Source organism: Osmerus eperlanus, chromosome 2 (genome assembly GCF_963692335.1).
Source record: "Osmerus eperlanus chromosome 2, fOsmEpe2.1, whole genome shotgun sequence".
Lineage (NCBI taxonomy): Eukaryota > Metazoa > Chordata > Actinopteri > Osmeriformes > Osmeridae > Osmerus > Osmerus eperlanus.
In genome coordinates, this window is record NC_085019.1 from 23,603,101 (window position 1) to 23,617,213 (window position 14,113).

At 48.2% G+C, this 14,113-nt stretch overlaps 1 protein-coding gene across 1 annotated transcript; it reads left to right on the forward strand.

Annotated features, from left to right (window-relative positions):
* The first annotated feature begins 4,483 nt into the window (after window positions 1–4,483).
* On the forward strand, window positions 4,484–8,131 carry sstr3 (somatostatin receptor 3). The gene is made up of 2 exons (XM_062480841.1): window positions 4,484–4,504; window positions 5,484–8,131. Exon 2 carries the CDS (start codon window positions 5,637–5,639, stop codon window positions 7,167–7,169), a length of 1,533 nt encoding a protein of 510 aa, XP_062336825.1. The 5' UTR covers window positions 4,484–4,504; window positions 5,484–5,636; the 3' UTR covers window positions 7,170–8,131.
* The last annotated feature ends 5,982 nt before the right edge of the window (window positions 8,132–14,113 follow it).

Below are 14,113 nucleotides of genomic sequence, written 5' to 3' on the forward strand. Positions count from 1 at the left end.
CTGGGCTCCATGTCTCCCTCTCTCTCCCTCTGGGCTCCATGTCTCCCTCTCTCTCCCTCTGGGCTCCATGTGTCTCCCTCTCTCTCCCTCTGGGCTCCATGTCTCCCTCTCTCTCCCTCTGGGCTCCATGTCTCCCTCTCTCTCCCTCTGGGCTCCATGTCTCCCTCTCTCTCCCTCTGGGCTCCATGTCTCCCTCTCTCTCCCTCTGGGCTCCATGTCTCCCTCTCTCTCCCTCTGGGCTCCATGTCTCCCTCTCTCTCCCTCTGGGCTCCATGTCTGGTGGACATCGAGCCCAAAGAGGTTGAATTAGTTCAATTGTAAAAGATGGAAAGACGTGTGCAAAACTATAATATTCATGAAGCTGGGTTGGACGTGTCTGCTATCCGTTTAAAGATGAGAGATCAGACTCCTGCACTGGGAAGATATTGAGACTTAATTGGAAATGAAATGGCTTCTCTCTACTTCTCTCTTGTGCACCCCTGAAAGACAGAGCTCCAAAAAGTCATACCGACAAATGCTTGTGTTGCCAAGAGACCAGCCAATGATAGCTCATGTTCGTCGGGAAGCAAAAGGCTGATTCTCGTCTACTAATTATGAATTACAACACATAAAAAACTGGACTTCATCTTACAAGACTTTGTAGAATATAATCTTTATCCTTCAGAGACCTACGTTTGCAAAACTTGAACTATGAACCCCCCGCTCCAGGTATCCTCCAATCAAACGGCAGACAGGTGTGTGAGAGAGACCTCGGAAACAAACCCTGGAACAGTGAAACGTACTTTCTGGTACCTGTTTCCTGCAACGTAGATTGAAGAGTCCTTATTCTCACCCTGGTTGAATGGCGTAGATCTATGTTAGGCATGTCATTTTATTATCAGAATTCAGGAGTTTGTCTTTGTATTGTGGACGCCCAGAGGATCTTAAGCAGAGTAAAAAACCCATGAGCATTAAACAGAACCGAGAGACCCAGGGCGACCAGAGCCAATGGCAGACAGCTTAGCTGATTGTTGTTAATAGAAAGCCTTCTATCATTTGCGCCCAAGACAAATTGAAACTGTTACTGTCAATCACAGGCCTCACCATGGCAACAACACAAATGAAAAGACAGGCGTTGTGGAGTGGCCGTCTTTCTGATCCTCTTCTGCCCGGTGGGAACACGAGTATCGATCAGGTTTAACGACCTCCCCAAGGCATCCGGTGACCCCAACGACTTCACCAAGGCATCCGGTGACCCCAACGACTTCACCAAGGCATCCGGTGACCCCAACGACTTCACCAAAGCATCAGATGGGCCCAACGACCTTGAAACCCAAAACGTAGAGGAGGCCCATGTTTTTGAAGAAGCGATTCCACCGCCGTGGCTGTTTGAGGCGATGAAGAGGGACTCATGACGCAAGGCGCCGTATGTGTAATCTATTTACGGAACACGTCTGTCTCCTTGGTGACCGGATCACCAGCCTAGGACCTCCATTTGCAAATTAAATAGATGTATCAATCAGAGGAGGTGGTTCACGACACAATGGCCAGCGGGTGTAAGGTCCTCTCAGTGTGGCGGGAGAGATTAACGAGCCAGATTAAGACATGACAAACAGCGTAGATGAGAGCCAGGGTTCTGAGTTATGAGATAAATTATCCAGACTTGAGCCTGAGCGCTGGGTGTTAGAAATAAGCTATCTGGGAAATGTAGATTGAAATATGGCTTTGTGGACTGTTTTGTTGCAATCTCTTGCTTGCACTTGATCGAATTAGAAGACACTCTGGTGGAAGGCTTGCATTGTGAAGATTGTATGTGCTCTATATCTACTGCAAAACTTAATTATTACTAAGACCTGTTCTGCATGACATTATCAGTGTTGAAGGATGTGAAATATTGGGTTCACTGGATGGTCTCTGGTGACAAGGAGGCCTCACACGCAGGATCTGATCTGCCGACATCCCAGCCAGATCTAAGTGAATATGTGGTGTTGAAGTGGCTCCAGTGAGCATCTGTTCTCTGACAGAATCATGTCCTCATCTTGTGCTGTGGCCATTTGTTTGGTTCTCTGTGATGTACGTTTCCAATCCCAGGCTTTTCGCTCATCTCTGATGAAACACAGGGACAGTAGGAATGTTTATATGGGTTGTCATGTGATGGTGATGAGAGAAAAAAAACAAAACTGTTTCAGGTTATTGGAAATTGTTATGAAGGAGGGTGAGGGGAGGGGCCAGGGGGGAGATCTGAAACCAGAAAATGAAAAATACGAGAAAACTGCGGTTCAGGCAGGAGGACTCAGTATAGTATTTACTTTATTTCACACGGTACAATACATGATTGTAATACTTGAAATTGGCATAATGGTTCTGCTCGCCGCGACTCCCTGCCGCACCCAACGGAGACACCGTCTCGACATCCGAGCAGAGAGCAGCGACGCATTCCCCCTACGAAAGGAACACAGAACCAAGGATGGAGGCCGGGTAGGCGAGCATCCTGTGTCGCACTAAGCAATGCGGAGTGCAGCGATATTCTGATTAAATAGCCCTGGTAAGGTGTGCCGCAACTGCGTGATATGACGAGTTGCTAGTGACGTGCAAGGTCTCGCGTCTCCTGCATGAACCACCTCCGCTTGTTTCCTTCTACCTTGAGAGGTGTTAGGATTGTCTCTTCATTCATCGACATGGTTACCACTGGAGTGTTCCTCTGTCGCGGAGCTGGAGAGCAGTTCCAGTGACGCTGAGAAGCACTCTGCTGTTGCTGCTGCTTTCATCGAAGTGTTGATAACCTTTCAGTCAAAGTGTTTGATGATAAGACTATCAATATACTCAGGTCACATCACACATATCCCCTCCAGGTTATATATTTATTTTCTAATCAAGTTATTTCAGACGGCTTTTCAAAGCTCTGCGAAAGAGAGAGACAGAGAAAGAGAGAGACAGAGACAGAGATAGAGAGAGAGAGAGAGAGAGAGAGAGAGAGAGAGAGAGAGAGAGAGAGAGAGAGAGAGAGAGAGAGAGAGAGAGAGAGAGAGAGAGAGAGAGAGAGAGAGAGAGAGAGAGAGAGAGAGAGAGAGAGAGAGCATGTAAAGAATCACAAGCTTTTCAAAACAGCAAAGGGTTAGATTTATCTCTGGGAAAGCAAGTCTGGAATCTCTGATAAAAGACGGAGCTCATGTCCTGATCATGAAGGAAAATGGATACACCTCTTATGCTGGGTACACACTAAAAGATTGTTTAAATCTTATAAGATTTTCAAAATGTGAGAGACCACAAACATGAGGACAAAAAAATCCTAGATTTAGCAGTTTTCGTCCTATAGTGTGTGGTGTTCCATGATTCCCCCCACACATCAGGATTTCTGATTGTAAATATTTACGATTTGCGATCTGGGCGGCTCCGACATTCTTTCGAGAAGGTTCGGTCACTCTTAACCATCAAGATAATCGGGACGTTACCTAGGATTGTCGGAAGGGGGGAAATCGGACCAAAATCAGTCCAATTATCTTGTGGCATGTACCCAGCATAAGAAAGAAAGCTTGAGACACAAAAAGTTTAGTGTCGTCTAATCACGTACGCTGAAGGAGCCCGCCAGTTAGGCTCTGTCTTGTTTCTGTGATTCAGATCAGGCAGCTCCAGCCATCTAACCCCATCCATCCAGGATACTGACCTGCTCCATCCATCCAGGATACTGACCTTCTCCATCCATCCAGGATAATGACCTCCTCCATCCATCTAGGATACAGACCTGCTCCATCCATCTAGGATACAGACATGCTCCATCCATCTAGGATACTGACCTGCTCCATCCATCCAGGATACTGACCTGCTCCATCCATCCAGGATACTGACCTGCTCCATCCATCCAGGATACTGACCTGCTCCATCCATCCAGGATACTGACCTGCTCCATCCATCTAGGATACAGACCTGCTCCATCCATCTAAGATACAGACATGCTCCATCCATCTAGGATACAGACCTGCTCCATCCATCCAGGATACTGACCTGCTCCCTCCATCTAGGATACAGACCTGCTCCATCCATCCAGGATACTGACCTGCTCCATCCATCCAGGATACTGACCTTCTCCATCCATCCAGGATAATGACCTCCTCCATCCATCTAGGATACAGACCTGCTCCATCCATCTAGGATACAGACATGCTCCATCCATCTAGGATACTGACCTGCTCCATCCATCTAGGATACAGACCTGCTCCATCCATCTAGGATACAGACCTGCTCCATCCATCTAGGATACAGACATGCTCCATCCATCTAGGATACAGACATGCTCCATCCATCCAGGATACTGACCTGCTCCATCCATCTAGGATACAGACCTGCTCCATCCATCCAGGATACTGACCTGCTCCATCCATCTAGGATACAGACCTGCTCCATCCATCCAGGATACTGACCTGCTCCATCCATCCAGGATACTGACCTGCTCCATCCATCCAGGATACTGACCTGCTCCATCCATCCAGGATACTGACCTCCTGTTTCTTCCGTGACAAATGTCTGGGTGAGATTTCATCTGTTCATCTTTCCATACATTTACTTTTGAAATAAAATAACGAACTCATAGTAATCAATGCAATCGGTTAAACGGTTTGTTTTCAAATGCAGCTTTTTTTTATTAGACCGTGGCTGTTAAATCTGATTTTGTTGATAAAAAATGTGTGTGGGTAGGGGCGGGGAGGCACATTTGCAGTTTTCCAAAAGTGCCACTCATGTCTCATGACATCTACACCCCTGAACCCATTAATCTTTAGCATGCCGTCTATCTAGAAGAAGAAGCTATCCAGAGCCCGGGGCGTTTTGTTTGGGAGATGTCAGAGTGTGGTGGATGGAGAGAGAGCCAAGTGCCCCTGTTTTCCCAGCCCCTCAGACACATCAGGTTGTTTACATGGCTTCCTGTGAAGGCCCCTCTGTAGCGTCGCAGCTAGCTAAAGTTTGCTTTCATCTCAAGCACTGTGTGCACACACACTGACACGTATACGGTACTGTACACTAATATTGACACTGACACATACGCTACACACACACATTAATCCCAACCCGGCGTGCAGATGCGCCTTACCGTGCGGTGTGGCCCGGAGAGGTTGGATTGTCATGATGTAAATGATTAGCTGCTGCTGTGACGACGTATGGGAAAACACAATGTTTGACATGTCTGAGGTGTGAATACCCAGGAAAGCTAACCAAACACAGACTCATTGCCGTGCCGATCTACCCCAGCTCGGCTCGGTTAATTGCTTCCTGTCTGACTCACAGGCGTCTCATTTGGTGCGTTTTTTTTTTTTTTTACGAGTTTGTGCCCGTTGTTGAGTTATCTTGCCTTCTCTACTCGTGCTTTTGTTGTTTCATTTCTTCATCTCACTGTTTCTCTTCTCTTTTTCAATGTTATTTTTACACTTCAGAGGGTCTGCCATTAAAGAAGCTCATCAATTAAAATGTTTTCTCTCTCTCTCTCCCTCTCTCTCTCTATCTCTCTCTTTTAGAAATGTTCTTCAGCAAACATCCTGTTCTCCCACATTGTCAGTGGGTGTGAGCTTTGTGTGATAAGACGTCCCTGCCTCCTGGCCCTGGCTCCTGGTCCTCTACCCTCCTTCTCCTCTCTCCCCTGGTCCTCTCTCCCTGCTCCTCTCTCCCGTATGTCCCCCTGTTCCCCTCCCCCTCTGACCCCCTCCATGGATGACCCTCTTATCCACCTTCCTGGAATGGCAGACGAGATGTGGGAAAACGGCTCCCTCCTCAGCCCCTACGCCGCCCTCCCCTGCCCTCCCCTGTGGTTCAACTCCACCCTCTTCAACTCCACCCTCTTCAACTGCACCAACTCCACCAACTCCACGGAGCCGGACCCGGGCCAGGGGTTCGCCGGGGTGCTCTTCCCCCTCATCTACATCATCGTCTGCATCATCGGCCTGGGAGGCAACACCCTGGTCATCCACATCGTGCTTCACTACTCCAAGACCGAGTCGGTGACTAACATCTACATCCTGAACCTGGCCATCGCTGACGAGCTGTTCATGCTGGGCCTGCCCTTCCTGGCCGTCCAGAACACCCTCCAGACCTGGCCGTTCGGCTCCTTCATGTGCCGCCTGGTCATGACGGTGGACTCCATCAACCAGTTCACCTCCATCTTCTGCCTGACGGTGATGAGCATCGACCGCTACCTGGCCGTGGTCCACCCCCTCCGCTCCTCCAAGTGGCGGCGCCCCCAGGTGGCCAAGATGGTGAACGGGACGGTGTGGGCGCTGTCGTTCCTGGTGGTGCTGCCCGTGGTGGTCTTCGCCAACATCGAGAAGGACGGCGGCAACTGCAACATCGACTGGCCCCAGCCTCAGCAGGTGTGGCGGGCAACCTTCATCCTCTACACCTCCACGGTGGGCTTCATCTGCCCGCTCCTCATCATCTGCCTCTGCTACCTGCTCATCATCTTCAAGATCCGCAGCTCGGGAAAGAAGGTCCACGCCACCTCCACCAAGCGCCGCAAGTCGGAGCGGAAAGTGACCCGGATGGTGGTGATCGTGGTGGCCGTGTTCGTGTTCTGCTGGCTCCCCTTCTACGCCATGAACATCATCAACCTCCACGTGTCGCTGCCCTCCGGGTACCAGGGCCTCAACTTCTTTGCGGTGGTGCTGGGCTACGCCAACAGCTGCGCCAACCCCATCGTCTACGGCTTCATGTCGGACAACTTCAAAAGGGGCTTCCGCAAGGCGCTCTGCCGCTCGTCCAGGAAGGTGGAGAGCCACGAGCCGAGGGAACGACATCAGCAGCAGCCGGCGGCGGCGGCGGCGCAGGAGGAGAGGCGGAGGGTGCTGATGCCCAGGGAGAGCCTGAGGAGAGTGGTCCGCGACGAGGAGGAGGAGGAGGAGGAGGAGGACAGGGAGGACGTCACGGAGATGACGGAGATATGCCGGATCGCCCAGAACGGGAACGGGAAGGGACAGGCCGAGAGCTCCTCCAGAGTGCTGTACGGAGGAAAGGGAGAGGCCGAGGAGGGCCCTGAGCTGGGCTCCCCGGAAGGGAGAGCCACGTCTGGGGAGGCTGGTGGGAAAGGCCCCTGCCCGGGGCCTGCAGCCGCCATGCCGGCCCTTCTGAATGGGGCCAAGAATGGCAACGTCAAGCCCCTGCCGGAGGAACCGGTGGAGAAGAGCAACTCCTTGGAGATCAGTTACCTGTAACGTCAAATCGTTTCTCTGAATGTCGTCTGACGCGCTGCTTGAACTGAACTCTCTGTGTTCCGATGTGTCGCAGAAGACTGATTCTCTGACACTGCATAGTAGAAAAATAATCAATGTTAACCGTTCCCTTAACTTTTAAGGCCTTCCCGATTTATTTCTTACCGCAGCATTAAGACAACAGATCTGACGTTATCTTGCCTGTAAAACAGTGTACAGACTCCATGAATCCATTTGTGTTCAGATTTGTTCTAGCAGACGTTTGTGTAGCTCGTTCTATGCTTGTCGTGTAAGTTGAATACAATATGTATATATGTATGTGCCTATGTATTGACCTACTCATAGAATTCTGTAATTGTACATAACTTCTCCCAGTGTGACGATATGTTTCCCTCAGAATGAACCTACGGTAAGGCAGACTTGTGACTTTCTGGAGCTTGGGCTGAAGTTGGGTAAAGTTGACGAAATGTTGGCAATGTTGGCACCCAGTGATTTGACACATCAAGGTTGTTTATGTTTTAACTTTGTCGTGGAGAGCGTATTAGCAAATAGCACAACAAATGCATATATGTACGCAGTAGTATAGTTTTTGTAAAACACTGCCATGATAGGATAAAAAAGAATGATTTCACCATCAGAATGTAAATGTATATATGTGTATGTGAACGAGGGAGTCTGGTAACCTTGTCTGGGACTCAGAAACCTAGATGTTCCTGTAGCCTCACGGAAGCTGTCTAACGGTAGGTATGTTTAGAAGGGTGAAGCTGGTGTTTCGCAGCTGGTTGATTATCCAAGTATACTACAACCTGAGATATTGCATACATGTATGTATGCAAGTGTGGTACATGTACCTACATATCTTTGCAGTTATGTAAAGCAGCCTGCTCATCTCACTAGCTCTCCCTTAAAGGGTTAAACATCCTTACAAGCCATATTCTAACATCCTGACTGACCAAGTGCCTCATTGTATTCTTCAGTCTCCTGCATCCATTTTACATTTTTTGTCATTTAGCAGACGCTCTTATCCAGAGCGACTTACAGTAAGTACAGGGACAGTCCCCCCGAGGCAAGTAGGGTGAAGTGCCTTGCCCAAGGACACAACGTCAGTTGGCATGACCGGGAATCGAACTGGCAACCTTCGGATTACTAGCCCGATTCCCTCACCGCTCAGCCACCTGACTCCCCAATCCCCCTCGTTGATACTAACAATTCTATTTTCGAAGCGGTAAACACACAGTGGTCACTGCTATCTAATAAATGATAAGAGTGTGCTTTTCCTCTAGCTTACAGCCCTGCGTTTTAGTCTACACACTCACACACACATAGACACACTCACACACAGACTCATTTACCCACTCCCGGAGATGTGAGAAAGCATGGTTGAACTAACATGGCAGAGATTTGTTGCTATAACACCAGATTCGATTTTCCCCTCTCACTTTCCGGCTCCATAAAACTGTACATAGGGTTGTAAACAGAGTGCACAGTGTTGAATGATAATCATTTTCTTTTCATAAAAGGTGACTGGTTGATGTTGACGTATTTGAGTGTGTGTAGGCTTTATGCCCTGTTCTGTGTTTGGTCCAACTGTTCTCTCAGTGATAATCTGCCTGTGCTTACCGTAGTAGGCTATAGGTGAAAAGGTGTCAGATATATGACCATGTGATTGGTCGAGTGCAGGTATCTTCACAAATCTGTGTGATTCATTGGCTGATTTCTACCCACATGCTCCCGCCCTCATACGCTTTAGAAACAAAGAGGCGAACAAGACTGCAGGCGATGGCTGAAGCTGATTTCACTCACGTATTTGGGCAGCGGCTGCTATGGAAACCCTATGCAAACACTGCCACGCGCTCAAGGTTAAGAGCAGAACGGTGCCTACTCCATCCAGAAAGTTATTGAATTTTCTGTGTACCGTAACCCAGATCTGCTGTTTTGTCTGGGACTGAGTCTCACCATCCAAGGACATTTCTTGTCACTAGTATAGCTTTGACCACAAGTCTTCACATGAAGGTTTTGTCGTCGATCACGTTCCATTAGGGTCATGGGCACAGTGAGGGGAAATATGAGGGGACGGATGATTTGCCATTTTCAAAAAGTCCCACCAATGTTTAAAGGCAGGGTAGGTAAATTTGGGCTTGCATTTGAAGGCATCTAACCCAAAATATCCCACCCCCTCCCTTCAAAGCCACTCCCTTAAAACACATAAACGTGCTTGCCTGACCACTGCTATGAGTGCACGAGCAGAGTGCAGGCAGGTAGGTAGGCAGAGAGGCAGGTAACCCGTCCAATCATTGCATTCAGTTTGAACGCAATGATTGGTATCGGATTTATTTAATTTTACTGTCAGAGCATTTGATTTATTGATGGCTATCAGGATGTGAATATTATCAGCAAATGTGACAAAAAGTGTTTCTCAAAAACTGTACCTACCCTACCTTTAATGAAACCGCCCCTGATCAGGGCTCACCAAAGGGCCAGCAGTGTTACTGTGCTCTTACTTTTTGGCTCCTCCGGCATCTTTCTTTTGCCAAACCAAATCCAATAGAAACCCGGCTTCATCGTTGCTTAGACAGGGACATGGCAGGCAGGGGAGACAGCTTGGGGAAGAGACGAGATAAGTAGTTTGCTGCTGAACTGTTCACAAAAATATTGTTATTGCTTATCAAGTGTAGATGCTCTACTCTGCAAAGCAAGAATCTTGTGTTCTCGTGTAGCTGCAGTGTTGTTTTGTGCCGCAGTAGAAATCAGCCTCTCATTTGACAAATAAAGATTCTGTTGCTGTGAAACAGCTGTCTCACTTCATTATGTATATTAACCTGGGCAAGAGAAAACAAACCATGATGTACCACAACAGTTTTATTAATTAGATTTAAGCCTTTTGTCTGACAAAATCACTTGGAAACGTCTAATCATCAACTTGTTCTCTAAATTCTGTATTCCTCTCCTAAACTCCACACTGACGGGATTCAGAGACACTTTGACTGTGACTCCTCCCCCACAGCGCCGTAGCAACAAAGACACTTTTACTGTGACTCCTCCCCCACAGCACCGTAGCAACAGAGACACTTTGACTCCTCCCCCACAGCACCGTAGCAGCAGTGACTGTGACTCCTCCCCCACAGCACCGTAGCAGCAGTGACTGTGACTCCTCCCCCACAGCACCGTAGCAGCAGTGACTGTGACTCCTCCCCCACAGCACCGTAGCAGCAGTGACTGTGACTCCTCCCCCACAGCACCGTAGCAGCAGTGACTGTGACTCCTCCCCCACAGCACCGTAGCAGCAGTGACTGTGACTCCTCCCCCACAGCACTGTAGCAGCAGTGACTGTGACTCCTCCCCCACAGCACTGTAGCAGCAGTGACTGTGACTCATCCCCCACAGCACCGTAGCAGCAGTGACTGTGACTCATCCCCCACAGCACCGTAGCAGCAGTGACTGTGACTCCTCCCCCACAGCACTGTAGCAGCAGTGACTGTGACTCCTCCCCCACAGCACTGTAGCAGCAGTGACTGTGACTCCTCCCCCACAGCACCGTAGCAGCAGTGACTGTGACTCCTCCCCCACAGCACCGTAGCAGCAGTGACTGTGACTCCTCCCCCACAGCACTGTAGCAGCAGTGACTGTGACTCCTCCCCCACAGCACTGTAGCAGCAGTGACTGTGACTCCTCCCCCACAGCACTGTAGCAGCAGTGACTGTGACTCCTCCCCCACAGCACTGTAGCAGCAGTGACTGTGACTCCTCCCCCACAGCACTGTAGCAGCAGTGACTGTGACTCATCCCCCACAGCACCGTAGCAGCAGTGACTGTGACTCATCCCCCACAGCACCGTAGCAGCAGTGACTGTGACTCCTCCCCCACAGCACTGTAGCAGCAGTGACTGTGACTCCTCCCCCACAGCACCGTAGCAACAGTAGATCATCAATCCATCCTTGACATCCTCCAATAACGTCAGGGCTGTTTTGAAACAAAAAGTACTCAACAGCAGTTTATAATGGCATTGCTACTCAACAGCAGTTTATAATGGCATTGCTACTCAACAGCAGTTTATAATGGCATTGCTACTCAACAGCAGTTTATAATGGCATTGCTAGTCTTGCAGACCTTCAGCAGGAACTTCAGAAATCACAGACATGTAACATAATATACATATACGCATGTGTGTGTACAGAGAGAGAGTTAAATTAAGTAACATAAGAATCTGATCTGAAGTCTCTTGAGTTTTCACCAGAAACATAAAGGCTGAAGTTTATAGGCTGACAGGTTATTCATTGAAATGATCTGCCAAAACTAAGCTGATGTACTGCCTGATGTGTTCGTTGGAAGTTCGAATGTCAGTCTTCACCACAGGAACGTCTGTTGACCCCTGGGAGCTTCCTATGGGAGCCCCTGGCTGAGATAGGGCCCTGCTGTGGACCCTGTATTGATCATACTAACTAATGGATGCCCTCCATTAAATTCAAAAGGGAAGAGGATGCATTCCTGATTTATACCTTTAAAGCCTTTTCTCCTGTGTGTGTGTGTGCATGCGTGTGTGAGTGTGTGTGAGCATGTGTGAGTATGTGTGTCTGTGCGTGTGCATGTGTGTGTGTGCATGTGTGTGTCTGTGCGTGTGCATGTGTGGGTGAGCATGTGTGTCTGTGTGCGTGTGTGTGTGTGTGTGTGTGTGTGCATGTTCACTCTATAACCTATACACTCATGGGACGATTTATGTAATTAAGTTAAGTGCTTTCTGTGTCACATCTTGATTGTTTTTATTTCAACTGTTCATAACAGGATGTGCATGTTTTGAGAGGGGCGGAGTCCATTTGTATGGTGACATATTGGCACTCCATAATATAAACCCTTCAGGTTTAACATTCTTCTTGTGGGTTAGACATGCAAAATAAGTCATAAATCAAATTATGAATAACAGAAATCAACAGAAATAACACGCCGGCTAATGTTTGCTGGCTTAACAATGTGTACAGCTGAAGAGATGTAGAGAGGCTGAAGAGAGGCTACAGAGATGTTGAGAATGACTCATTCCTGATGTCAAGGAACATAGCTATATCTTACTAAAAACCCTAATGATGTTCATTAGTGTCTGGAAAACACAGGGAACGAGATCAAGGATGAAAGGAATGAAAGAAAAAAAGAGTTGTGCCGATAAGTTCCATAAGTTGTTTTTTTTGCGGCTTTGATATATCACGGTGTTCTAATTACATAGTTGAATCGTGACAGTTATCGAAACAGGCAGGTAGGGGATTTTGCTCTGTCTAAGGTGTAGCTGGAGATGCACAGCACAAGACTTAATGGGTGCTGCTAAATACATCACAGCTGTTAGTCATTACTTTCCCAAATATTGGAGTGCTTCCAATTCCTCAATTAGCGTTAGTATTCAGGTGCAAACTGCAAGTTTTGGACAGAGGCAGGTGGGCATTAGGGCAGTTTTGGACAGAGGCAGGTGGGCATTAAGGCAGTTTTGGACAGAGGCAGGTGGGCATTAGGGCAGTTTTGGACAGAGGCAGGTGGGCATTAGGGCAGTTTTGGACAGAGGCAGGTGGGCATTAGGGCAGTTTTGGACAGAGGCAGGTGGGCATTAGGGCAGTTTTGGACAGAGGCAGGTGGGCATTAGGGCAGTTTTGGACAGAGGCAGGTGGGCATTAGGGCAGTTCTCTCATTCTTTCTCAGCAACAGCTGGCGGAGGTCACTGTGAACTGGCCGGCTATTAGCCATAAAAATATCTTAAGAAAGAAACAACCAATTTTCTGTGGATGGAGACATTTCTTAGCTCAAAATGCTATCCAGGAAGTGGAACTTGTTGTAAGCTGTGTTTTTGATTGAGATGTTTTGAACAACTAATTACTTTATTTATACTCATCAACATCCAATTCTGTAAATGCATAAATGCACATTTTTTAACTACTTTTGCTTCTGGTTTGAGACTCTACACATACTTTAGCAGAGCTTTATTTGATTATACCCCAGTCCCATCTGTTGCTTTTGCTCTCATGATTCACACTGCCTCAACATTCAGCTAAAATTCAAAAGCAGGGTAACTTTGGGGTAAAAATTAGTATCATCTGGTCCCAGAGAGTTTTTAATGGATCACAACATGCTTGCTGGGATAATCTCTGGGTGACGGATCAGAGAGCATGATGGGAAATGGACCAGAGAGCATGATGGGAAATGGACCAGAGAGCAAGATGGGAAACGGACCAGAGAGCATGATGGGAAACAGACCAGAGAGCATGATGGGAAACGGACCAGAGAGCATGATGGGAAACAGACCAGAGAGCATGATGGGAAACAGACCAGAGAGCATGATGGGAACCTCTTTTCTTTCACCCGTCTCACAGAGGGCTTGAAAGGAGCATCAAGAGGAACGTTCTCTCTGCTTCCCCCCCCCACACACACACACACACACACCCACACACACACCCACACACACCCCCCCCCCCACACACACACACACACACACACACACACACAACAAGATACAGGAACACGTTCCTAGTTTTTCACACAATAGACAGTATATAGTTGGGTCGTCCTGCAGGTTGCTAAGAGACCAAAAGTCCAGCTGAAGTGCACATTAAAAGGAATGTTCCGTGAGTGTTCTGTTATTAGTTGGTCGGAGCGGTGTGGGTGGATTGGAAGGCAACAATGGGTAATGGAAGGAGAAGGGGAAGAGGTAGAGAATAAAAGGGCAGAAAAGATTATACCGTCTTTGAAGGACATGTGGCCCCTTTGTCTCGTTCCTGGAAGCCATTGCTCTGTTCGACTGCCTCGCCTCGTTCCTGGAAGCCATTGCTCTGTTCGACTGCCTCGCCTGTGGCCTTCACAGACAGCAGCATCATTCTGCAGTGAATTAGAGGACCGAACTCTACCGACATCATTTGTTGATGTCACGCTAAGAAAATTAGCTAAGTGTTGATTAACTGGCGTTGTCCCCGCAGACTT